The sequence below is a fragment of the Haliotis rufescens genome, unplaced genomic scaffold (assembly GCF_023055435.1).
Source record: "Haliotis rufescens isolate VD_foot unplaced genomic scaffold, xgHalRufe1.0.p SCAF_65, whole genome shotgun sequence".
NCBI lineage: Eukaryota > Metazoa > Mollusca > Gastropoda > Lepetellida > Haliotidae > Haliotis > Haliotis rufescens.
In genome coordinates, this window is record NW_025964356.1 from 2,252,568 (window position 1) to 2,280,206 (window position 27,639).

A 27,639-nucleotide genomic window follows, 5' to 3' on the forward strand; every position below is an offset into this window, starting at 1 on the left:
TGACAAGTAGTCTCACTATTAGCAGCATTTGTGTATGACGTCATTTGTATAACGTCATGTGTATGACGTCACAACTTTGGGTGTTCCGCCATCTTGCCGACTGAGTAAAGTATGTCAACTAAACTCTCACAGTTTGTGGTATCTTAGAACCCCAAGATTCATGTCTTTGTCTAAGACAGACATGAAGCCTTAAACACACTTGACATCGTACAAACACCATGTAGACAATAAAACCAAGTGATCATGAAGCCAAGCACCTGTGTGGTGTGTCTAGTCATGGCGACAAGCGCGTCTCCTGTGTGTCTGGATCTGGCACCAACCACCTAGCAGCTCTTATCCTTATGAAGGCGACATACAGCTTATGGTCATGCAACCAGCGGGATGCAGCAGGCTGGTGAGATTGCCAGTCTGGGTTATCAAACAGAGCTGTGACCTTGGACACGATCAACTGAAACACTGGGTCGAGGTGCCAGGCTTGACAGCCACCATGCAGAGGACCCATCTGGTAGAAAAAGCAGACAAGACTGGTCACCAGTGAAGATTCCTCCATGATTAAGTGAGTGCTCTGGCTTTCTTTCTCAGCATATCTGCGGATAAGCCTTGAAGTCTCAGAACCAAAGGGGCCGACACTCATAGTGCCTAACAACAGTACACAGGTTGCAAACTGGGCATAAGTCGAAAGGGTCCTCGGCACACATAGAGCACCCTCAGCAACAAGATTTAAACATGCAATTCTGCAAACATAGCAAACCAAGCATGAATGTGTAATAACTAAAATACAAAAAGGAATGAGTTGTTCTCAAGGGATGATGATTCCAGTCATGTTAAAAATAATTCAAAATTGTAGTTCCCCTATCACAGTGGACATGTGTCTGGGATGAGGGTGGGATTATGATAATTAATCACACTGGGAGCCCAGTGGGAATACTAGTCTCATCTACGCTATACTCCATCAGCATGTACATTCAATTATAATTTCATCATGTTGTAATATGTGCCTATGGCATAAAGTACAGAATCCACTCCATCTGTTTGTCTGACAAAGACAGCCATTAAAAAATAGTGCCAGAGCATTGTAGCTCACCTGGACATGCTTAAAAATGTCAACAAAGTTAGCCACTGATATGTACAACCATAAGCTAAACATCTAAATCAATTGTCTGAACCTCTGGGATAATTATTTATGCCTCCTTGAGGTTGAGTGTGTGTCCTACATTAAAAGTTGTGTGCTAACTTTAAAGTTGGTCAAGAATGTTGAGAGCCACAGAATAATACATACCTCTGTTAAAGAGAGTTCTGGAGAATTACAATCAACTGGTACCAGTGTTTCAAGGCTACAGCTTCCACGTAAACTGTCGTCAGGAGTATGAACTGTAAAAACAAGTAACTAAAGAAATGGTGTGACAGGTTCATGTATCAATAGGTTTCAAAGGCTTCAAAATTTGCACTATAGCTCACCAAGTAATGTGATATTCCATTTGAGCCAACGTCTTAGATTGTCAACAAAATTTGGACATCAATATTCCATATCAAATATATTTTTAATCTTCCAAAGTCGTAAGTCTAGTAGTCTAAAAAAGATTATCATTGGTTATAACAGATAATTTGATATTTTAATATGTTTGAATTTGCATGTTTCATGTTGCATATTTATCATTGTTGATAATTCTAAGAATACTACCTCAATTACATCACCGTGATCATTGCCATCATCCTGCATTTAGGCTGTCATCACATAATAACTAAATGTTCAGATTTATTACAAAAGTCCTCAATACAATTAGTTAATTTCCTAGAGAGAGAAAATTCATAATATTCATAAAAAGCATTTTATAATATCTAAGTGAAAGAGCCGAAATCACACCCTCCGTAATCGGCTTCCAAAACAAACCTATTTGGGGGTTTGGCCTAAAGCTGCAGTTGAAGAGGTGACAACTGTTTTCATTGGCCAACTTTGTTGGGGCAGGGGATAAAAAACAACCTTTATGTGGCATTATCCAACAAATTGTACAATATAAATTTCAGCTATTACCAAATGTCCATGATTAATGAGAATACAATGTGTAGATTTACATTTTCTCAGCTAGTGTAACCTACTGATAAAACAAAATGAAAATGGCAGTAATTTAAAGAACACGGCTGAATGTTATCTTTAGTCCTCAGTAAATTAATCTATAACATATATCCAGATTCCAGTTGAAAAGTTAAAGAGCTACCTAAACCTTTAAAAGTGAAGCTTTTGAAGGAAAATACCATTAAAACTGCTGATTCATATTTGATCATAAGATATCAATTGGAACATACCATGCCTTATTGATATATATCATGCAGTGTTAGTATATAGGATAAACTGTACTGTGTTGGGACATACCATGCAGTGTTGGGATATACAGTCAAGTCTCGTTAATCCGACACTCGTTAATCCGACACTCGGCTTTATCCGACACAAATGATGGGAACCGATTGATTCAGCGCTATTTAGTCCCGTTAATCCGACATTCTCGCACTCCGACTCCGACACACCTAATTTGCAACGAATTACCGAAATCACTCATTAATCAGTCTCGTTAATCCGACACAGTGGTCAGCGTACTCCGTGGTCATCTACCCGCGAGTACACAACCCCGTGTTTTGACACGCACTGGCTGCAGAGATTAACTTTAACAATTAACACTAGATGCCGGGATCATAAAGAATTTCAAGCTTTATTATAAGAAACAAATGAAATTACACCTCGACAATGTTGATGCTGAAGAACCACCAGCCCTAGACGTCAAGCGAACAGGGGACTTTGAGAAATGTGCCTTCGAAATGTGAGAAACAGAAAACACTGACAGACTATTTAAAGTAGATGAAGCAAGTTGTTAAGACAGTAGCACTTGCATTTACACGAGGAAACACACGGTTATTATCTATCGTGAAGATGTCCGATTTTCGATCACAAATCACTTAATTTCGTTAATCCGACATACTCGTTAATCCGACATAATCATGTGCAACCAACGATGTCGGATTAACGAGACTTGACTGTACCTTGCATTGTTGGAATATCCTGTGCAGTGTTGGGCTATACCCTGCATTGTTGGGATATAGGATATACCATGCAGTGTTGGTATATACTGTGCATTTTTGGGATATACCGTGCAGTGTTGGGATATGCCATGCAGGGTTGGGATATAGGATATACTGTGCAGTGTTAGGATACACCATGCAGTGTTAGGATATACCATGTACTGTTAGGATATCTAACAATAGTTATCATTGTGTATAATTCTAAGAATACTACCTCTATTACATCATAGCCATAAATTCCTGTTTATGCTGAGAACCACACTACAAATTTTAATAAATTTTCAAAAGACGTCCTCTTCACTGCCAACATATCTAATAGTTGTGAGGGAAACCCTATCCCTTGCAGGAGATGCCACTGCGCATGCGCAAGGCGGGCAACACCTCACTTCTTTCAACCCATAACCTTCATCAACTAAATTCCTGATGTAATAGTGGTAGTATTCTAAGAATTATGCACAATGATAACTATTGTTAGATAATTCTTGTGAATACCTTACCTCTATTACATCCAGTATACACCAGAAGGACTGGTGGGAGCTGGTATCTAGTATCCCTTAGGTAGTTGGCTTTTGTGAAGTGGGAATACATGAATTGTATACAAAAGGGACCAAAACGGATTAGGTTTAATAACCTAACTTCAAGGATAGACATAGATGACGTCATATTACTAATATTATATACATATATTGAGCCATCAATGTGATACTTAAACATATTATGACATCACTTCCGGTTGTCATTTCTATGACCTCACTTGCGTTTATATGTCTCATATGACATCACATCACTTTCCGTTTAGGCCCTTTAGGATAGTGATATTTAATGTATATTGATGTTAGTCCTGACGTGAAGTCTCCCATGACATCACTTCTGGTGGTAGTACGTCATACATCCTAGATTATCAAGTAGAAACCGTATATCACTTTGTATCCTTTGATCTCTGACACGCACGCACGCATGCACACGCACACACACACACACACACACACACACCAGTTCCTGAGAGAAGAAGGGGTTGCAAGGCCAAGGCTACTTGGAGACTATCACCTGGGCTGCCACCAAGGGTCCCAAAGTGTATAATGCTTCGAGATCGGTCTATATGTCTCGGAAGTAAAACTTTAACAACATGTTATAGGACTTCCACTGGCAGCTAGCTATGACTTGTTCAATGGAGACTGTATTCCATGTGACTAGACTTGTTGAAGAGCTCTGATCTCGTGAGGTCTGCAGCTTCCCCAAGTTGGTGTGGAGACATGTGCCAGTCTGTAACTATCTACAAACATCGATCTGAGCCATCCACAAAAGTACCCTTGCTTATGTCCTTTTCTGACAAGGGTTTGCAAGAGATAAAAAGATGTTTTCTCTGCTTTCTGTGGTGTTGAGTAGTTGTAATGAAGTCTCTCAAGGCTCTTATGGGACAAAGTAATCTGTCTGGATAGTCCACACTTTTACTTAAGGCTGGTATTGTATATTGCCTGGCTCCGAGTGGGCCGAAGGTTGATGACTGGTTTTTGGTAATAACATCCAGAAGTGATCTGAACGACACTGATTTCCATATTTGGGTATGAGTTACAGTGGAAATGTCAGTAGTGTGTAATTCTGATACACGAGCCCCAGTGGCTATGGCTAGGAGAAAACCATTTTTCCTGGAAACTAATAGTAATGTCACACTACCCATGGGTGGTTTCATCAATGCTGACAATACTATAGATAGATCCCATTTGGGAAATATATGTGGTGTTTTAATGTCTTCCAGTGCAAAAGACTTCGATTCAATACTGGGTGGATACCTATAGATATGTTGTAATACTGATGCCAGGGCAGATCTATAGCCTGTGACAGTGCCATGTCGAAATTTCTTGTCGTTTCTGATGAACAGCAAGAATTTGACAACTATAGGTATCTTTATCTCCACATCTAAAGAATTTCTCCTTCTCCACTCAACGAACTTGTCCCATCCATTATTGTATAGGGCAGACGATGCTGGTCTCCATGAGTTTGCCACTCTTTGTGCAGCTGATTTAGAGTAAACGGCGGCTTGCTTCTTATTTGAGATAACTTCCAAGCGTGAAGGTGGAGATTGGGCGAACGTAAAATATGTCCCATTTCGGTTGTCTCATTAAATCGTGACGTATCGAGAGTTTCAGAGCTTTTTCCATTAGGAGGGGTAGTAACCTTGGAAACCAAGCCTTGTTTGGCCATGCCGGGGCTATAAGTATTATGACACAGTCTGTCTCTTCTATTTTCTTCAGAACTCTGTCTAGAAGAGCCCATGGGGGAAATGCACAAGCGAACATTCCCTCCCAGTCCATAGAAAGAGCGTCTACCTGGAGAGCTAGCGTGTCTGGTACAGGGCTGACATTGTCTGGTAGTTTGTTGAGTGAGTGAGTGAGTTTGAATTTACAACACTTTTAGCAATACTCCAGCAGTATCACAGCGGGGGACACCAGAAATCGGCTTCACACATTGTACCCATGCCGGGAAACGAACCCAGGTCTTCGGCGTGACAAGCGAACGCTTTAACCACTAGGTTACCCGACCACCCCCAGTTTGTTGTTGAGACATGTGGCGAGTAGGTCTAGGTTTGGAGTATCCTATAGGGAGGTTATCCACTTGAATATTTCGGGATATAGTGACCATTCCCTGGGTACGATCTTGCTTTCCCGGGATCGGTAATCTGCTGGAATATTCAACTTGCCCGGTATGTGTCTTGCTTCGATCCTGCAAGTCACTGAGTCTACCAAGGCAAATAAATTTGTAGCCTCCTACAACAAAGGCTGATACTTTGTGCCCCCCTGGTGCTGTATGTAAGCAACCTCAGTTGAGTTGTCTGTAGCAATCTTTACTGACGAGTGGCCATGCTTCTAGAGCTAGATATATCACTCTCATTTCTAGGCAGTTGATGTGTAACTCCTTTTCTTGGTGGACTATTTTCCCTGTACTGTAATATCGTCCACATGGGCACCCATGTGTAGAGTTGATGTAGAGGGGAGGGGGGAATATGAGAGTGGAATACCGGGCATGACGTTATGGCGAGTTAGCCACCAATGCAGTTCTGAGATTCGCAACTGGCGGAGATTGAATTAGTTTTTGTAGCTCTAGGATTTTGGTAGTGTTCATCCAGTTTAGCAGGGGTTGTAACTGCAGTCTACCTCTGTAGGTTAGATCTTGGATGGAGGTGAGCGTGCCTAGGCAAGAAATCCACCAGCATCTTGATTTGATGGGCTGGTCGAGTGCGCTTCATATGTCTTTGACCCTTGTATATCTGTCCTCTGGAGGGCTACTATGCCCATGTTGAGAAGAAATCTTGCCGTGATGTCTAGGTGATGTCCTGTGGGTTCTAATTCTGATTTTGATGATGAACCAGGAAACCTAAGTGTGTTAGTAGCTGAATAAGGCACACTGTATTTAATCTGATCTGTGACTTGTCCTGATCGGCTGTTAGGAAGTCGTCTATATATCCGTGTAACCTTATGAGTTTTAGGTGGGTGAAGCCGATGACGGGATTGGTGATCCTGGTGAATAACCATGAGGTGATGGAAGTACCCTGAACTGGTATCTCTGACCGTTGACTGTGTAGAGCAGATACCGACGATGACTTGGATGGATGGGAACGTGAAGATAAGCATTCTGGAGATCTAGGCTTATCATCCAATCTGCTTGTCTTAAGGCATTCTTCAACTTCTTTTTCGAGCAGCCATGTGTCGTCTCTGATGGCTTCTCAGTTGTCTGCATGCGTACTGCATAAGGCGACCACCGACTGGTCCCTGAGTAGGGGGGAGTGCTGAACTTGGGCAGTCTTGGGTCGATGTCTATGAGACAGGCTAGTTAGACAGGATTCAATATGCTTGTAGGATTGATATTCTGAAGTTCTAAATCGTTGTCCAATGGGCAGGCAATTTCGGCAGGGTCTGCAGAAATCTGTTGAGCTCTGTTTAAGTCATTTCCGGTGGTATCAGCCTTGGAAACCTCATGTGCCTCTACCTCTTCGTCTATGTGAAGTGGGATGATCATCTGTGGAGTTCTTTTTATTGGAGTGAAACGATCTGTCCATCCATGTTGAGGCTCCAAATAGGTTTAGGATTCTGTTCTTGATGCTGAAAATCTACAGGCATTTTCTGGATCTTGGATGCCAATGAGATTGTGGATTCTTGAAACTTCTGACTAGCCGATGATGCAATAGCTTCTTTCACTGACTTCAGTCTGCCGTTGAATATCTGCGACGCTGTAAGTAGGTTGTGATAGCATGGATCTTCTTAGCGGATCTGGAATCATATGATGAACTTGCTGCAGCAGATGATTTCTTTTCATGAGCAGGAACTGTGCTGACATCCAAACTAGTGCTGATTGAAGATCTTCCTGTATCTTCAGCATCTGGTCCAATGAGCTGTGAATAAACCCGGCCTGCTGTAGTGTCTTCTCCATGGGGGTATCTAATGGTAGGTCTTCGCTCGGATTGGTCGGAGGGATGACGTGACGAATTCCAGCTGCAACCTAGTTAATGTATTAACTGATGTTTATCATTGTTTATTGATGTTGTCGAAGTTCCTGATTTTGGCCATGTCAACATGCATCCTGATGTTAGGTTTCTTAACAAGGTCATAAAATTCATCCTCTTTAGTAGGCTGTTGTGCGAAGGGAGCATCATGTGTCTTGTAAGCGCTTTTATTAATAGCGTGCATACCAAGTCTGATATTATGTGCTGATGAAGCTTTCAAGGGTGTTTCGATTTTCTTCATGACATCATAAATCTTCAGCTTTACTGACAGGTTCTTCATACCCAGCACGTTCTAACAAGGGTTTGGGAGCTGGTTATCTTTGCTATCTGGTTTTAAGGTCAGCATCAGATCATAAAGTTCTGCAATGATGACTTTAATGGAATAATTAATGGGTTTGTAATTATCCCCAGCAGAAGTGTCCTAATTGCAGGAAGAAACAGTGTTAACGATAACACCGCACCCCCTGCTCAGGCTGCACTGGGGATAGAAAATTCCGGTCATCTGATCTGTGGCTAGCGGTGCAGGAATCAGTGTTCTATAACTGTGTGATTGTGACGTAACATAAACTTCGCTTTCCCTGCCCATATAACTGGACTGTGTAACGGTATGGGATGGAGCATGCTTGGCAAATTTATCATGATGTGCACAAGTTTTGTTGTCAGTTTGTCTATCATAGTGGCTGGATGGGACTGGTGTATTTCTGTGCTCACTGCGATGCGATGTCTGTGATTCACGATCTACCTTATGACGTGCGTGGTAGGGAGGGGATCTATGAGATTCTCCATGTCCTTTTTATCTCTCCTACTGTCCTCATAATATGCGGACTCAACTTGACTGCGTGAGTGTCTACTGTGTGAGGATGCCCAGTCATATTCAGCCTTAGATCTCTTTTGAATCTTGTGTTGTGCGAGGGATTCTTTAGATGTGAGATTTTATGAGACGTTGATTGCATACGTTTGTCAATCATGGAATTGGTTATCTTTTCTGTGAACTCATTTAAGTTTAAGGGGAAACATGTCATAGAGGGGAGATTGGTTGCTTCTTCCAAGCCTAGATTATCCACCTTACCAGACGCTTCCGGATGTACGTGACTGGTTACATTAAAACCTGAAAGGTACATCGGTTCCTTAACTATATTGGGAGATTGGGATGAGCAACGAGATCACTCCTCAGAAGGAGAGACGGCGTCCCCACGCAACACTCACATGTCATCCATCTTTGGATGTCACAACGGACTGAATCACTTTGCTGACGCTCCAGTATTCTTTTTATAGTAAAGGTCATTGAGCCATGCCCAAGAAAGTTTTCAAAACATCTCTTTGGACAAAGGTTCGCAATAACTGCACCTTGATTTTGTGTGCAAGTGCTATTGCACAATATGCACCTAGGATGAGGGGCACCAGTGATTTGATGTTGCCCACAACCTGAACAGATAAGTGTCTCTTTTGGGGATGAAGTCCTCATCCCACAACACTTTTTCTAACTAATTACTTCCAAGAGACATCTGCCTTCTCATACCCCCTTGTTCTCTGCTTGTAGAACTGCTCACTGCTTGTCTTTAGTGAAGCTTGAGATGATCTAGTGTGGCTTGTAAGTGTGGAACAGCATTCATGTGTACAGATGTATCAAACAAAAATTTTCCTTGTCATCTGGACACACAGGAAAGAAGTGAGGTGATTCCCGCCTTGCACATGCGCAATGGCATCTCTTGTGAGGGATAGGGTTTCCCTCACAACTATTAGATATGTTGGCAGTGAAGAAGACGTCTGTTGAAAATTTATTTAAATTTGTAGTGTGGTTCTCAGCATGAACAGGAATTTATGGCTATGATGTAATAGAAGTTAGGTACTTACAAGAATTAAAGGATATATTGTGCAGTGTTGGGATATACCAGGCAATGTTGGGATATACCATGCAGTGTTAGGATATAGGCTATACCCTGCATTGTTGGGATATACCGTGCAGTGTTGGGAAATACCATGCAGTGTTGGGGTACAGCATATACTGTGCAGAGTTGGGATATACCAGGCAGTGTTGGGGTATATCATGCAGTGTTAGGATGTAGCATATACTGTGCAGTGTTGGGATATATGTGTGCAGTGTTGGAATATACCGTGCAGTGTTGGGATACTGGATATACTGTGCAGAGTTGGGATATATCAAGTAGTGTTGGGATATACCATGCAGTGTTAGGATATAGGATATACCTTGCAGTGTTGGGATATACCGTGCAGTGTTGGGATATAGGATATACCGTGCAGTGTGGGGATATACCATGCAGTGTTGGGATATACCGTGCAGTGTTGGGATATAGAATATACCATGCAGTGTTGGGATATATGTGTGCAGTGTTGGGATATACCGTGTAGTGTTGGGATATTGAATTGTGCAGAGCTAGGATATACCAGGCAGTGTTGGGATATACCATGCAATGTAAGGATATAGAATATACCGTGCAGTGTTGGGATATATGTGTGCAGTGTTGGGATATACCGTGCAGTGTTGGGATATTGGATATACTGTGCAGAGTTGGGATATACCAAGTAGTGTTGGGATATACCATGCAGTGTTAGGATATAGGATATACCGTGCAGTGTGGGGATATACCCTGCAGTGTTAGGATATAGGATATACCGTGCAGTGTTGGGATATTGGATATACTGTGCAGAGATGGGATTTGCGTGCAGTGTTGGGATATTGGATATACTGTGCAGAGTTGGGATTTGCGTGCAGTGTTGGGATATTGGATATACTGTGCAGAGTTGGGATATACCAGGCAGTGTTGGGATATACCAGGCAGTGTTTGGATATAGGATATACTATGCAGTGTTGGGATATACCGTGCAGTGTTGGGATATACCGTGCAGTGTTGGGATATACCATGCAGTGTTAGGATATAGGATATACCATGCAGTGTGGGGATATACCATGCAGTGTTGGGATATACCTTGCAGTGTTAGGATATAGGATATACCATGCAGTGTTGGGATATAGGATATACCGTGCAGTGTTGGGATATACTGTGCAGTGTTGGGATATACCATGCAGTGTTGGGTTATACCAGGCAGTGTTGGGATATAGGATATACTATACAGTGTTAGGATATAGGAGTGAGTGAGTGAGTATGGTTTTATGCCGCTTTTAGCAGTATTCCAGCAATATCATGGCAGGGGACACCAGAAATGGGCTTCACACATTGTACCAATGTCAGGAATCGAGCCCGGATCTTTGGCATGACAAGTAAACGCTTTAACCACTAGGCTACCTGATCGCCCCATTAGGATATAAGATATTCCGTGCAGTGTCCAGGGTTAAAAACTAACAGTTTTTGTCCACTAGTCCTTATAATGATAACATATATATAACAAAACCCTTAAATTTGTGCAATTTCTAGTGGTCCTTAGGGTACCTTTACTATTGGGCAGTTTGGTAAGGAATACAGGACTAGTGCCAATTTCTAACGCTGCAGTGTTGGGATATACCATGCAGTGATAGTAGGTACCGACAGCAGACCTGCAAACTAAGTGGAATCCATAGAAATTCTCAAAAATGGTCCGTTTTCACTTGCTCATAACTTTCTTATTTATGAAGTAATAAAAATTAAAAAAAATACTAAAATAAAGATTTTCCTTTTTCCTTTCATGTGTTGTGTGTTATTTGTTCATTGAAAAACAATTGTATATCTAATATTAATTGGCAATGCACTAATGAACCTCATTAATTAGTGCCGCGGGACGCTCGACTCAAGACATTTACACAAAAGGAAAATACACGGTCTTTTCCTTCACTCTCGTGCATTTCCGACAGGCAACGCAAAAATAAACTAAAAATAGTAACGTAATCACCAGAGTTGGCACTTTATTTTGGTACCAAATTCAGTTTGAAAACGTACTATTTTGTTACAGTAAATCGTAATTAAAATAATTATGCAACTATAAATCATCATAGCCTCAAAAGTATTTTTCAAAACATAGCAAGTTCTGATATCAATCGATTCTCCATTCAATTTCCTTTCCGACAAATGTACAAAACTAAAGCTAAAGCCGAACAATATATAAAAGATAAACACAGCCAAGATTTGAAGCAAAGCGTGCGACCCACCATGCAAGATGGCCAGCAAAGAGGATTCAACGGAGATCACGCCAACTACGTTATATGAACAAATAGGTAATGTAGAACCCCTTTTTCTGCATTTATGAATCCTTTTAATATTTATGAACATATTGGAAAGTTGCCGACGTAAAATATAAAAGTGGCTGTTTTCGTGATTCATATTGCTTCGATGATCTGGCTAAGAAAACGTAAACAAATCGCCGTGTGAAGTGTTGTTATTATTATTTACGACGGTTTTCAATGCAGATTGATAAAAAATAAAGTTGTATTTAACATTTTGAATAATTAAACTAGGTAGCGTTTTAATATCGTATCTGAAGAATGATTTTTCGAACATATATTTACGATCCGTTTTTGAGAATGTAGACACGAAAATTCTCGTAAAAATACAAGATGGCGGATGTCGGGAGTCCGCTTTCATGCAAATGTTTTATCACTGAATATGCATACATTTGTTGATACACGTTCGCGCAAGGCTTTTTGATAAGGCAACATGTATTTAATTGGCAATAATGTAATTTCGGTTGACGATTTACGATCTACTGTTAGGATATTTTTTATCGAAATAAAGCCACTTCCGTTTTGTAATTTCCAAATAAGAGTAATGTTCACATATCGATAATAAAATGATGAAAAAAAAATTATAGTGCATATTTTATTGTCAACCGGCTGACATCCGATGTAAGGAATATATTATTTATTGATGGTTGCGGATTTTAACACAACACCTAGATTTACACATATTTTGGCGATTCATGGCTGCAGATAAACACATTAAAATATGAGCATTTCCAAGGAACTGTGATTTGTGTAAATTAATTCATAGTCATACCAAAACAATATCCAAAAGCGTTAATTTTTATTTAATAATGGAACTTAAATACATGCACATCATGATTTGATTTTTTTATCCATTAAATGTTGATTATTTATTTAATAATGGAACTGAAACACATGTAGATCTATTTACATATTTTTCACATGATTTGAGCTATTTATTGAATTTGTTGGTTTTTTTTGCAGATGATGAAAACTTCAAGAGATTGAAAGACGGAAACAAGACATGGGACAATGTTGCAGATTTTGCCTCAAGCATAACCGATCTACAGCCTCCACGACTCCGAGCATTAATTCTTAAAACTCACAACGAAGCCAAACATTTGAAGGATAATGTTTTACAAGATTTTCTCTCTGTCAAGATTGATTTGGTGGGACATTATCTTCGCCAAGTGAACGTGTCTAGGAATGAATTGCTCAATGAAACACGTGAGCCGAGGTCGACTTTGGTCACTTTAACCAATGGAATAATCTTGAGACTTAGTATTATTTCAGAAGAAAGAAGATTTTCCTCTGTCCTGGATAAGTCAAGCGGCAAGCTATCTTTCTGGTGTTCGGTTGGATGAACAGTCCTTCAGAAAGGATTTGAAGAAAATTCAAGAATCTGCAAGGAAGAAAAGTAAAACAAGGCATAGGGACAACCAGGGGTACAGTGATTTCCACGCAACACCCTACCTCAACATTAAAGATACTGTCACCACAGTGTCTACCGTCTGTCCACCCTCGATACCTCAACCTGCCACACCTCTCTGTCGTAAGCGAATAAAGTTGGATGACAGCCCAGTTGACAATAGCCCCAAGACAACAGTGCCTTATGTATGTGAGGTTGAACTGTCACCACTGTCAGCAGTAGAAAATTCGCCCTTGATGTCCGCTTCTAAAGGTAACCAAATAAGAAAGCTTAAGGGTGAATTGAAGATTTCCATCAAAGAACTGAAATTAGAAAAAGAGAAAACAATGAAACTCAATGATATTATTTCAGATAATATATCTAAATTTGAGAAGCAAATGGACCAAAAGAATCAAGATTTGGAATCAAGGGAAACTTTTATTTCATCATTAAAACAGGACATAAAACATTTAAAGTTGCAAGAAGAAGCCACCCAATCATCTCTGGAATGTACGAGGAAAGAACTTTCAAGACTTCGTCATGCTCCATACTACAAGAGAATGAAACGATGGGAGAAAAAGCTCACAGAGCAAGAGGTCAGCCTCAGCAAAGGTCATGGTCTCCAATCTCAGCGTACAATAAAAAAACTAAAGCATAAGCTCAAAAAAACTCAAACACTTCTCTCCAATGCTAGGCAAGAAGAGAAGAGAAGAAAAGGAAGGAAAAGGCCAGATTGAACTTGAAAGTGCAGGAAGTTAAAGATGATCGGCTTCAAAAGGATGACAGGCATGAGGCATCACTACATATGCGTGAGGGGAACTCTAACAAATTCACAAGGGATGTGGTCAAGTGTGTCATTGAACTGATGGGAAGAGCAGAGGTCTCAGGCAAGAACCGTGGTTCAGTCATTGAAATTGTTGTGAGGAATTCTAAAGACCTCGCATCCGAAAGATCTTCTCTTCGATATGCTGACAAAGGACATGTCTTGCAAAACGACAGCTGGCAGAAACCCTTTTACAGGCATCAAATGTTGATCTACACTCAGATGGCACAACAAGGAATCACAGCAAAGTAGTTGGACACCAGCTCTCAACAGATGGAGGCCAACTGTTGTCATGTGGCTTTGCTCCTGTATGCAGAGAAGACACTGAGACTGATTGATGTAGCATTCAACCTCTTGAAGGAGCTGGCAGACTTGTACCCAGAAAATGAAATTGATGCTGTCTTTCAAACAATGTTGAAATACATTACAGGTCTGATGAGCGATCGAGCCAGTGTAATGAAGTCCTTTAACAAGGCCTTTGAGAAACAACGCAAAGAGACCTTGGTTGAAATTGAAGTTGACGGTATGGAATTTCTGCATTGTAATGCCCACTTCCTTCTTGGCATGAGCTCAGCAGCAGACAAGGTCCTTAAGCAGTGGGAGAAAGAACAAGGAGAGAAGATAGGGTGTGACTGTGCAGACAAGTTCAAGAGGTTCAGGTCAAATGCTGAAAATGCTGGAGCTAGATATATAAGAACTGCATGTGACATACTGGGACCCAGAGGCGATGAAAAAAATGGATGTAAGGACTCATGGGAAGCTTTCTGTAGCATGCAAGATCTTCATTCAACAATTACCAGCTTCAGAGGAAACAGATTTAATAACCTATTCCAGGCTGCTGCATCCCTTCATGGGAACAGCACCAACAAACATTCAACAGTCACCCTACTTCTTCAGAGACTTTGTGCACAGTTCCTGGATGTTGTAGAAAGACAGCTCTGTGATTTCTTGCCTGGTTGCAAGTACCATGATGTGAAGGATAAGCAACAGATCGACAAGATGAAGCACTCCAAGATAACCAACCTGATTGGTGAAGCTTGCTTTGGAGACCTAGACTTCAGCAACTTGAAGCGACGACATGCATCCCTTCATCATCACAGCACCATGAACATGTTGAATAGACCAAATCTGAGAAGGAGCAGGACGAGTTGCTGAAACTTTGCTCAGAGAAGTCTGAAGGCCTGCGCAAGGCACATCAAGTTGACCAATCAAGTGTTCTCAGCAAGCAAAGGGAAATCCTTGCAGCAAACAGATGCAAGAAGGAGAGAAAGGAAGCTCAACTTGCTGCTAGAAAGAAAAAGCTGTCCGAGTCAGTACACAAACACGGAGGACCCTGTCAGCGTGCAAGGGATGTGGACATACTGCTCGGACATTTCGACAGCAATACAGAAAAGCTGAACTTCCTTAAAGAAGAAATTAGATTTCAAAAGATTGTTTTAGGTTTCAAGAACAATCATCTTAAACTGTGTGGCAGTATCGGAGAACTTGCCAGCAATCTCAAATCCCATCTTGGTGGCGAGGAACTGCCGTCAGCAGAGACAACCATGGCAGAATTGGACACGGATGAAGAAGCTGAAGCTGCTGCAGATGAAGAAGCCATCATAAATGATGCTCAGTTTGGCAGCTTCAGCTTTTCTAATCAAGGACAATTCGTAGCTGTCTACTTTGACAATGATTTTTATATTGGCCAAGTTTTGTCTGTTGCAACTAAAGAGCAAGCAGAAGTGGCCTTCCTTGAGAAGTGTCGATTGATGAAGAACATTTTTAGATGGCCTTAGTCAGATTTAGAGACAATTTTAGCAGAATTTGTGTTTGACTGGGACTTTGAAGTCACAACAACCAATGGAACAAGTATTTGTCACAGAGTGACGAAATATCCCCCGCCATATACACCATAGCACCAAATATGAAGACAATCCAGCGATTAGTTCTTGAGATATTGTGGCAACACCGTTTTCCAACTCCAAAAACAGATTTGCCTGCTGTGACCTTGAAAATGGGGTCAAGGTCACCAAATCTGACAGGTGTATGCGGTGTCTGTATATACACTATAGTTCCAAATATGAAGACAATCCAGTGTTTAGTTCTTGAGATATCGCGGCAACACCGTTTTCCAACTCCAAAAGCAGATTTGCCTGCTGTGACCTTGAAAATGGGGTCAAGGTCACCAAAACCGACTGGTGTCTGCGGTGTCTGTATATACACCATAGTTCCAAATATGAAGACAATCCAGTGTTTAGTTCTTGAGATATCGCGGCAACACCGTTTTCCAACTCTAAAAGCAGATTTGTCTGCTGTGACCTTGAAAATGGGATCAAGGTCACCAAAACCGACTGGTGTCTGCGGAGTCTGTATATACACCATAGTTCCAAATATGAAGACAATCCAGTGTTTAGTTCTTGAGATATCGCGGCAACAAACACGTGGGACGTACGGACGGACGTACGGACGGTCGTGAATACTATATCCCCCGCTTCGCGCTTTCGCGCGGCGGGGGATAATAATGTGGAGTATAAGCACCCTTGAGCAGTTTATTATTCTGGGCCAAAAGTACAAGCTTTACAAAGAACTTTATTGTTAATTTTTTGTATTATTGCCGATATTAGACCTGTAAAGATCCGGGGTCAAATAGGTCTTCAGCAACCCATACTTGCCGTAAAAGGTGACTTTGCTTGTCGTAAGAGGCAACTTACGTGGTCCGGCTCGGTGACTTGGTTGATACATGTCATTGTATCCCAGCTGCATGGATTGATGCTCATGATATCAATCACTGGATTGTCTGGTCCAGACTCAATTATGTACAGACCGCCGTCATATACTCATGATGATATAGCTGGAATACTGCTAAGTGCGGCGGGAAACAACAAACAAACAAGAAAATCTTTCCAATTCGTATTTATTCAGTTTTCAAGTAGTAGTAGTAGTTTTCAAGTAGTAGTAGTAGTAGTAGTTTTCAAGTAGTAGTAGTAGTAGTAGTTTTCAAGTAGTAGTAGTAGTAGTAGTTTTCAAGTAGTAGTAGTAGTTTTCAAGTAGTAGTAGTAGTAATAGTTTTCAAGTAGTAGTAGTAGTAGTAGTTTTCAAGTAGTAGTAGTAGTAGTTTTCAAGTAGTAGTAGTTTTCAAGTAGTAGTAGTAGTAGTTTTCAAGTAGTAGTAGTAGTAGTTTTCAAGTAGTAGTAGTAGTAGTTTTCAAGTAGTAGTAGTAGTAGTTTGTTGTTTTAGTAGAATTTTTATTCACACAGCTAAGTTTTCAAGTAGTATTTTGTTGTTTTAGTAGAGCTGTTGCAGCAGCAACAAACAAAGATGTTGACAATATTAGACATGTTGACAATCAAACTATTGAAACTAATGAAATTGAAACATTGAATTTGGCCCTATTCATTGTTGTATATTGTGTCGTATGTATAAAACAATGAATTGGTATTCACCTCGGTTGATTGTCCTTGTGACATATTCCATATTTTTAATTTGTTCTAGACATCATTTATTACTGTAATATATTGTTATTTGAATATGTCATTGACAGACATGTGGACTATTAGTCTACAAAGTTTTACTGCTTGAATAGTATAGGAATTAGAGAAAAATGAAAAATTATGCAAACAGGCAATCTGTTGACATTTTTCCGCCACCAAAATTTAAGATTTTGTCATCTTTGGTAGCTTCTAACAGGTTCAATTGTATTATCAAAGACCTGAAAAAAAATAGAGTTCAAATATATAACCAATTATGTTTGGAAAATGTTTTGTATGCCTTTTGCTGTCAGAAATATTCCTTTTAAGGTGATGTGAAATGTGGTAAACGACTAAATTTTCAAGTTTAATTTCCAACATTTTTCAATTTTTAGAGCTCAATATGTCTAATTATATGTCCTCAGATGTAGACAGTAATTCTACAAATGGTTTAGAGTTATATATATTTTGTTCAAATGCTTTTTGTTTGCTTGTGTTAGTCTTTGTTTTTTATGAATAAATGCTGAACTTGTCCAAATGTAATTAAATTTGCCCACGTCTATGACAACTAATAAAGATATCTTAATAATTCTTTTTTTTTGTTTAGCTTGTATTCTTTGAAAGTTTAAGAAAAGTCAATTTGTTATGTCAAAAAAAGGTAGTTAAAATTTTGGCTGCCGGTACCTAGTGATAGGATATAGGATACACAGTGCAGTGTTAGGATTGAGAATATACCATGCAGTGATAGGATATAGGATATACCGTGCAGTGTTTGGATATAACGTACAGTGTTGGGATACAGGATATACTATTCAGTGTTGGGACATACTGTGCAGTGTTGGGATATGGGATAGACTGTGCAGTGTTGGGATATAGGATATACTATGCAGTGTTAGGATATAGGATATAGTATGCAGTGTTAGGATATAGGATATACCGTCCAGTGTTGGGATATACTAAGCAATATTGGGTTATACCGTGCCGTGTTAGGATATAGGATATACCATGCAGTGTTAGGATATAGGATATACCATGCAGTGTTAGGATATAGAATATACTGTGCAGTGTTTGGATATAACATGCAGTGTTGGGATACAGGATATACTATTCAGTGTTGGGATATACTGTGCAGTGTTGGGATATAGGATATACTATGCAGTGTAAGGATATAGGATGTAGTATGCAGTGTTAGGATATAGGATATACCGTCCAGTGTTGGGATATACCGTGCAGTGTTAGGATATAGGATATACCATGCAGTGTTAGGATATAGAATATACTGTGCAGTGTTAGGATATAGGATAAACCAACCAGTGTTGGGATATACTATGCAGTTTTAGGATATAGGATATACCGTGCAGTGTTAGGACATAGGATATACTATGCAGTGTTAGGATATAGGATATACCGTCCAGTGTTGGGATATACCGTGCAGTGTTAGGATAAAGGATATATCGTCCAGTGTTGGGATATACTAAGCAATGTTGGGATATACCATGCAGTGTTAGGATATAGCATATACCATGCAGTGTTAGGATATAGGATATACCATGCAGTGTTAGGATATAAAATATACTGTGCAGTGTTAGGATATAGGATAAACCAACCAGTGTTGGGATATACTATGCAGTTTTAGGATATAGGATATACCGTCCAGTGTTGGGATATACCGTGCAATGTTAGGACATAGGATCTACTATGCAGTGTTAGGATATAGGATATACCGTCCAGTGTTGGGATATACCGTGCAGTGTTAGGATATAGGATATACCATCCAGTGTTGGGATATACTGTGCAGTGTTAGGATATAGTATATACCATGCAGGGCTAGGATAAAGGTTATATCGTCCAGTGTTGGGATATACTAAGCAATGTTGGGATATACCATGCAGTGTTAGGATATAGCATATACCATGCAGTTTTAGGATATAGGATATACTGTGCAGTGTTAGGATATAGGATATACTATGCAGTGTTGGGATAAACAGTGCAGTGTTGGGATAAACCTTGCAGTGTTGGGACATACTGTGCATAGTGGGGATATAGGATATACCATGTAGTGTTAGGATATACTGTGCAGTGTCGGTATATACTGTATAGTGTTGGGATATACTGAGCAATGTTGGGATATACCGTGCAGTGTTAGGATATAGTGAGTGAGTGAGTATGGTTTTACGCCGCTTTTAGCAATATTCCAGCAATATCACGGCAGGGGACACCAGAAATTTGCTTCACACATTGTACCCATGTCGGGAATCGAACCCGGGTCTTCGGCGTGACGAGCGAACGCTTTAACCATTAGGCTACCCGTCCGCCCCTGTTAGGATATAGGATAAACTGTGCAGTGTTGGGATAAACAGTGCAGTGTTGGGATAAACTGTGCAGTGTTGGGACACACCGCGCATTGTTTGGATATAGGATATACCATGTAGTGTTAAGACATACTGTGCAGTGTTGGTATATACTGTACAGTGTTGGGATATACTGTGCAGTGTTGGGATATACTGTACAGTGTTAAATTAGTATTGGGATATACTGTACAGTGTTGGGATATACTGTGCACTGTTGGGGTATACTGTAGAGTGTTGGGATGTACTGTGCATTGTTGGGGTATACTGTACATTGTTAGGATAGTTTTGGGATACTGTATAGTGTTGGGGTATACTGTGCAGTGTTAGGACATACTGTATAGTGTTGGGGTATACTGTACAGTGTTAGGACATACTGTATAGTGTTGGGAGATAATGTACAGTGTTAGGACATACTGTATAGTGTTAGGGTATACTGTACAGTGTTAGGATATACTATATAGTGTTGGGGTATACTGTGCAGTGTTAGGACATACTGTATAGTGTTGGTGTATACTGTACAAGGTTAGGACATACTGTATAGTGTTGGTGTATACTGTGCAGTGTTAGGACATACTGTATAGTGTTGGGGTATACTGTGCAGTGTTAGGACATACTGTATAGTGTTAGGGTATACTGTACAGTGTTAGGATATACTATATAGTGTTGGGGGTATACTGTGCAGTGTTAGGACATACTGTATAGTGTTGGTGTATACTGTGCAGTGTTGGGGTATACTGTGCAGTGTTAGGACATACTGTACAGTGTTGGGGTATACTGTACAGTGTTAAGATATATTATATAGTGTTGGGGTATACTGTGCAGTGTTAGGACATACTGTTTAGTGTTGGGGTATACTGTGCAGTGTTAGGACATACTGTATAGTGTTGGTGTATACTGTGCAGTGTTAGGACATACTGTATAGTGTTGGGGTATACTGTACAGTGTTAGGACATACTGTATAGTGTTGGTGTATACTGTACAGTGTTGGGGTATACTGTTCAGTATTAGGACATACTGTACAGTGTTGGGGTATACTGTTCAGTGTTAGGACATACTGTATAGTGTTGGGGTATACTGTACAGTGTTAGGACATACTGTTTAGTGTCGGGGTATACTGTACAGTGTTAGGACATACTGTATAGTGTTGGGGAATACTGTGCAGTGTTAGGACATACTGTATAGTGTTGGGGTATACTGTTCAGTGTTAGGACATACTGTATAGTGTTGGGGTATACTGTACAGTGTTAGGACATACTGTATAGTGTTGGGGAATACTGTGCAGTGTTAGGACATACTGTATAGTGTTAGGGTATACTGTACAGTGTTAGGACATACTGTATAGTGTTGGGGTATACTGTACAGTGTTAGGACATACTGTATAGTGTTAGGGTATACTGTACAGTGTTAGGACATACTGTATAGTGGTGGGGTATACTGTTCAGTGTTAGGACATACTGTATAGTGTTAGGGTATACTGTACAGTGTTAGGACATACTGTATAGTGTTGGGGTATACTGTACAGTGTTAGGACATACTGTATAGTGTTGGGGTATACTGTACAGTGTTAGGACATACTGTATAGTGTTGGGGTATACTGTTCAGTGTTAGGACATACTGTATAGTGTTGGGGTAAACTGTACAGTGTTAGGACATACTGTATATTGTTGGGGTATACTGTACAGTGTTAGGACATACTGTATAGTGTTGGGGTATACTGTACAGTGTTAGGACATACTGTATAGTGTTGGGGTACACTGTGCAGTTCAGGTTTGCATATTTATCTCGTAAATTCCAACTTTTAGTTAACAAACATTTTCATTCCCAGACTGCTCAACTTAGCTGAGCAGCCTTATCTCTGAAAAGGATGCTCCATTACCTTACCTTGTGTTTGAATTGCTGCTAACTGTTTCACCCCTTCACAGAAGTCACCAAAGCCTATAATGCCAGTTCCATCAGGGTCCAAAAGGTTGATTATGCCAGTTATTTCCTAAAAAAACGCAGAAAAAGCATAGATAAAATCAAATTTGTAGGAAATGAATTAATTCTGAATTTGTGTGATTCTCTGATTCTCAAATCTAAGTCACCTGGTTTGTTCTCATGTGTAGACTTCTTACTCTATAATATGCTCTTATATGTTGGGGATACTACTTAAACTTATGTAAACTTGTGACAGTAGTTGTTATGAGTCAGCAGCTGAACAGTAACACCATAACCATGAACCCTCCACTTGGGTCTCAGATGCTCTCTCTTCAGGACAACCAGATCTAGGATCATCATCTGTGCTTCTTCTGTTCACTTAAATTCAGCAGTCAATTTCTTAACAGTTAAATATGAAGGGCAGTCCTCTGATTCCCAAACTAGTTCCTCATATCTTTGTGTATTTCCTGTCATCCCCAGCTGTCCAGTGTATTACATCTCCTTTCTATCATGATAAACCCATTGGACCCCTCAGGTAACATAGTTTCGTTCTGAAGCAATAAAAAGCAATTTAGTCAATTAACTTTTAAGATTGAGAGAAATTCTTTGCCGGGTTAGATACGAGAGATGGAAATGGTGACATTAATTCCCCAAAAAGGATATTTATCATAATAGAATCAATACAAATATGCTTGATAATCAAGAATGATTTCCTATGGAGACATGCCCTTTTTGAAGCAGGTACTTAATCACATTTCGCTTCTCAAGGTTTCTCCATTCTTGCTGTTTTTCTCACTGTTCAAATTTTCTGGTTGACTGCTCGAAAACACATGCAGGCAGTAACTTGGTGTTGCCTTTCAAAAGATGATATTCTTCATACACTTGTTGGAACCTCCTCACATTACACAAAGTAATATCAATGAGGACATGACCTTTACAATCTAGTAAAATCCTAGATATTTTTTATATTTGTATACTTATCCTTAATGCATTTACTGCTTGTTCTTGACAGAAAAAAGAGCTGTGTGAGGTCTTGCTGAAGACATGGTTGTTCCAACTGGTTGTGTGGCTAATCCCATCACACAGCTCCCACGTGACCAAGAAGTTCTGACGTCAAGTATCATCACATTACTGCTAGATCGCACTATCTGAAGACATCGTGGGGAGGCAGCTCTGCAACGGGTGAGCCACCTTAGATGTAGTAATGTAGGATAAGTATACAAATATAAAAAAACATCTGGGTGGTGTCTAGATTTTTTAACTTATCCTGCATTACCCTATAAATGCATCTTAACCTGACGGTATTGTGGAGGGCATACCTTCAGATGTGATCTTCCGACTCTCAATAGACAATAGACTACACCAATCAGCAACATCGATGTCCCGCATCGAGGGACCATTCCTGTCAGCTGAGAGGGAGAGATCAGTTATGAATGATGTCCCGGTATCATTGCAGTAAGAGAATTATACAGAGTTAAAATCTTATACTGATGTACCAAGCCAATGCATGCTGCATGTAACCTTCTTGTCTGGGATGACACGCACCGGAGAGGTCGAAAGGTCAGCTCCGGACAAGTGGAAGCGTCAGTGGCGACTTGTGGCAGTGAAGGATGAGGACGCAAAGTCACAGGGCGATCATGTTGCGGCTAACTTCTGCCTGCGATGTTGGAGATATTGGTATAAAGAGGCGGCGATGTTTTCCCGACGGTTCTTAGAGCATCGGATGAAACATTGCAGAGCCTGTACCGGACATAGGCGCTCTTGTTCGTCTTCAATCCAGTGAAGTGGTTCAAAATACGCACCTCTGAGCAATTTCCCAGGCGCAAGGCATGAATTTGGCCTTCTGGCCCCGGAATCATGAAAGTGGTCTTAGCTCAAATTTTGCTAAGCATGAATTTTGTCTTAAGCTTTTGAGATTTTGCTTAGCTGAGATTCGGTCTAAGACTGGATCTTGAAACGGTCTCAGCAAAATCTTAGCTAAGTCTAAGTTTAAGACCATCATCATAAGGACATATCGCACTACGGTAATCAATGGATGCCGAGGTTATTTTTCTGACGCACATTTTCCTAAGATCGGAAAAGTGAAGGTTGTGCAAGAATTGCGCTCACTCGGCACTGGATCTACCTCCGGCTATAAAATTACGCAGAGATGTAGAATATTAAATTTCCTATCTGATGGTGTAAATTTAACTGTAAATATTAAACGGGTGTGAAAAAAAGACACTGCCATGTTTTGTCCGAGAATTTATTCTGCGTCGAAAAACAGGAAATTTCTCCGCTTTTTAGCGTACACCAATAAAAGTACTGTGCAACAAAAAATTTTATTTAGCAGCTTTAACGAAACTGTGAGCGAACAAAATACTGCCTAATATTTGAACGACATAAATATATATCAAATGGAGTTATATGAGTATGTATAACGACATAAATTCAATGCAAAAAATAGCCTGCCACAAAATGACGATTTACCTCTATGACGTCAAAAGGCAACAGAGAGGTTACACACATTCAAAGGAAAGGGGGCATAACTCTGCTATGCTTAGCACAAGTTTATTGTTACTAAGGTCACTTGGTGAGAATTAGCTATGGGTAAGGACAGTGTATTTTCGTGGTGTTTTGTTCACGAGGAACCAAACTATTCCAACACAAATATCGATATTGAAACTGTATACGTTTAGGCATAAAAAACCCATCAGAAATGATGAAATTGTACTTCATAAAAAATAAGTAATAGCGAAATGGATGGCCCTATATAAACCATAAATTAGTCCTTAGATTCCAACATTCTCCTGATTGTGCAAGTGTAATTTGACTAATGTTGCACCTTTAGAATTGGATCGCCTGCAGTATCATCAAATGTAATGAATTGCTAAGAAAATGACACAATTCTATCGGACGTCATGGCTGCTTGTATGTCTTTGATAAAGTCAGAGAAAGACGACACTGGTATTTTGATTGATATATATCTCCCATAAGTTTCGTTCATGGTAGGGAAAAAGTCCATGTGTATAACGGAATTTGACGCTTTTTCGACACAACATAAAAAGACTGCATTTACCATGTAAATAATGTTTTGAATAGATAAACAATTTGATTATAATGTACAGTGTATCTTAATTGGACAAGACATGCACCTGTTTGGCATCAATTTTACGTAATCAAGTACTCAAAATATTATTTCAAACCAAACAAAATTTTTTATTTAATATTGGACATGTATTTGTTCATTATTATGTAATTTTTTCTCCTCTCGTCTCAGAATTATACAATAAAAGATGCGCAGAAAGCTCTCTTGGTATAGAATTATCAGGATAATCGTGTAAGGATAATTGTCCACCAACGGGGTACATGGCACGGGTTATATTTCTAACCTTTTTACAATTCTTGGAGAAATAAAGTTAACAGTTTAATAACCCGTGGTCACAATATTTAGAAAAAGGATGAACCCATTGATTATATAATCAAAACGGGAGGAATGATTCATAAATTGTTTGTGACTAACGTGCACCTGGTGAACCCTTAGATATCACTGTTCTGTATGTCAAACGGCATAAAAAAATTCCAAGACCAAGACGATTCTTATAGAAATGTGTGCATATATTTTAACGAAAAATAATATCTATTTTGGTTAAGTTATATCGTCAGTTTTAGTTATAAAATAAAATGAAATGGCTATTCATGGACACTGTTTATATGAACTTATAATATTGACTATTACACTCCCTAGAAATACATACATGTTGCAGTTACATTTACATTTGGTCTTGTAACACTTGTCCAAATTAAAGAAATATCGTATACGACACTATAAACTTATCAATTTCATATGTAAACATGTTGTGACCTATATCTACGTATGATATTATATTGAACATTGATTAATATCCAAAGTGAAATTAAATGTGTGAAAAAATGTACATAAGACATGCACGATCTACATCATAATTGAAACTGTAAATAGCAGGATACAATGATCGTGTGTACTTGCATTCAAGGACCTTCACCTCAAAGAAATTACATAATATGTACAACAATGTTGACGTATGACATCACTACCGGTGACCGACTTTTACAAAATGGCGTGTTGACTGTCAACAGTATAAGGGATTTTACAAGGGGACTTTCGGTAATTCAGGGTTCGTATATACATAAATGTGACATGTAAGTAATCAGACCCATTCTGACAATCTGTGTACTGTTATTTGTTGTCATATTTTTCATTGAAATTAAAGGAAATAGTCAGAAATTCCGATAAATACCGTTGTCGTTGTGAGTGATTTTGTGTCAGTCATGGCGTCACACTGGACAGGAACTTCTATAAGTTCTGTTGAAAATGTCAAATCATTGCAATGTATATATATTTAATTCCCTAATCTCCCTAGGATTCTCTTCCCGTGTATATTGTGAAAATGCTGAGCCAATGTATTCAACGAATAGATGAATGGCTTTGTTTACATTTCCAACAAGTGCACTTTTTTCAGCGTTCGTTTTCACACCTCATTTATTTTGCTTCATTACATCTAGACAATATGTATTGGTGACAAAGACCATTTGGCATTCGATTCTAAAATGTATGAGGAATTCAAGGATGTAGGTATCGCAGCTGATTTGAAATATACGTGATGGTATATGCGTCTCATTACCCGTGTACGTATAACATGATTTTGTAAACACTATCCAATATGGCTGACACAAAACGACTGAGCAACTAAAATGTGAAAAGCCCCCGTGGCAACAAACTGAAGGAATATAAAAACTTGAATAATAGGTGGGAGACTGGGGGAACGCTGAGTGGGGTAGAATCTATGCCAGTTCATCACCGGTTAGACCAACGATGAAAAATTTGGTAGAACGACGAAATCTATATCTCTCAAAAAGCTCTTCGTCGTTGTACAGATCAAGAGGGTTGAATCGGTCTCGAAATATCCGATGAATGGCTATTTTGTCCTTTTTAGCCCTTAGGCGACGCATGAGGCGAACAACCTCCGCCATCTTTCTGGCTACAAATTTTGTCTTAAGTCTACTCAGGGGCAGTCTTAGGACTTGAGATCAAATTTTGTCTTAGACTTAAGATATTCTCATAGATTGAGCTTCGTGATCCCCGATATAAGACAAAATTTGGTCTTAAGTCTAAATCTTAAGAGTTAAGACAAAATATGGTCTTAAGTTTCATGATCCCGGGGCCTGATCTTCCACACGAAAAGTGCCTGAAGTTCCAAGACCATAGTCATCTTTCAATCTTCCGGAACTGCCAGGATGGAGTTATGGGCCACAAGGTAGGTTGTGTTGGTACTACCCTTCAGATGACATTTATGGCGCAGGAACAGTAGATATTCCGCCAAGAATTGGGGTGACGCAGTGGCAGGATCATGGTGTTTCTCCTTGCAGACACTCTCGCAGGAACGCCATTTGTCATTGTAGAGCCCCCTGGTAGAAGGTCTGTGCGCCAAGGTGATGGCTTTTGAGGTCCAGTTGATTGATCATATGTAAGATCTGAGATCTGAGAGTGAGTTATCCCCTGATGGCGCAGGCACCAGACCAGTGTGAGGTTGTCCGTGAAGAGGGCAGGTTGAGTGTACTGAAGGCGCTCCTCCTAGTGTGATGTCGCCGGAGCGCCTTCAAGTCCAACTTGTTGATGTGCCAAGGGTGCTGTGTTTTCAGGGACCAGAGCCCTGAGGTTGTCTGGTCCTCTAGATTCGCATCTCAACCTGTAGAGGCATTGACAAACAGGTGGGACGTCTGGGATAACTCTGTTAAGAAGGCTCTTCCTAAAACATTCGACTCTTGTGAAATCACTCCTGAGGTTGGGGGTACCACAACAGATAGGCCATGAAAGTCACCAGAGTTGTTGGATCTCAGCCCGTCCACTTCAGTCGAGTCACAGCTCGTGTTGTGCCATGATGATACGTGGAATATTGTGTTCGTCAGCGAACCAATGCCAAATACCATGTAGATGAAAAAACCCGCT

General features: G+C 40.0%; 1 protein-coding gene across 5 annotated transcripts in view; it reads right to left on the reverse strand.

The window, feature by feature from the left end:
- Positions 1-27,639, reverse strand: part of LOC124118187 (rab11 family-interacting protein 4-like) — a 297,536-nt gene that overhangs the window by 257,964 nt on the left and 11,933 nt on the right. For all 5 annotated transcript variants that reach the window (XM_046480299.2, XM_048387107.1, XM_048387106.1 and 2 more), the window contains exons 2-3: positions 21,636-21,741; positions 1,280-1,371 (exon numbers count right to left, since the gene is read on the reverse strand). In XM_046480299.2, the coding sequence (XP_046336255.1) occupies positions 1,280-1,371; positions 21,636-21,741 (198 nt within the window). The remainder of the gene's footprint in view (positions 1-1,279; positions 1,372-21,635; positions 21,742-27,639) is intronic.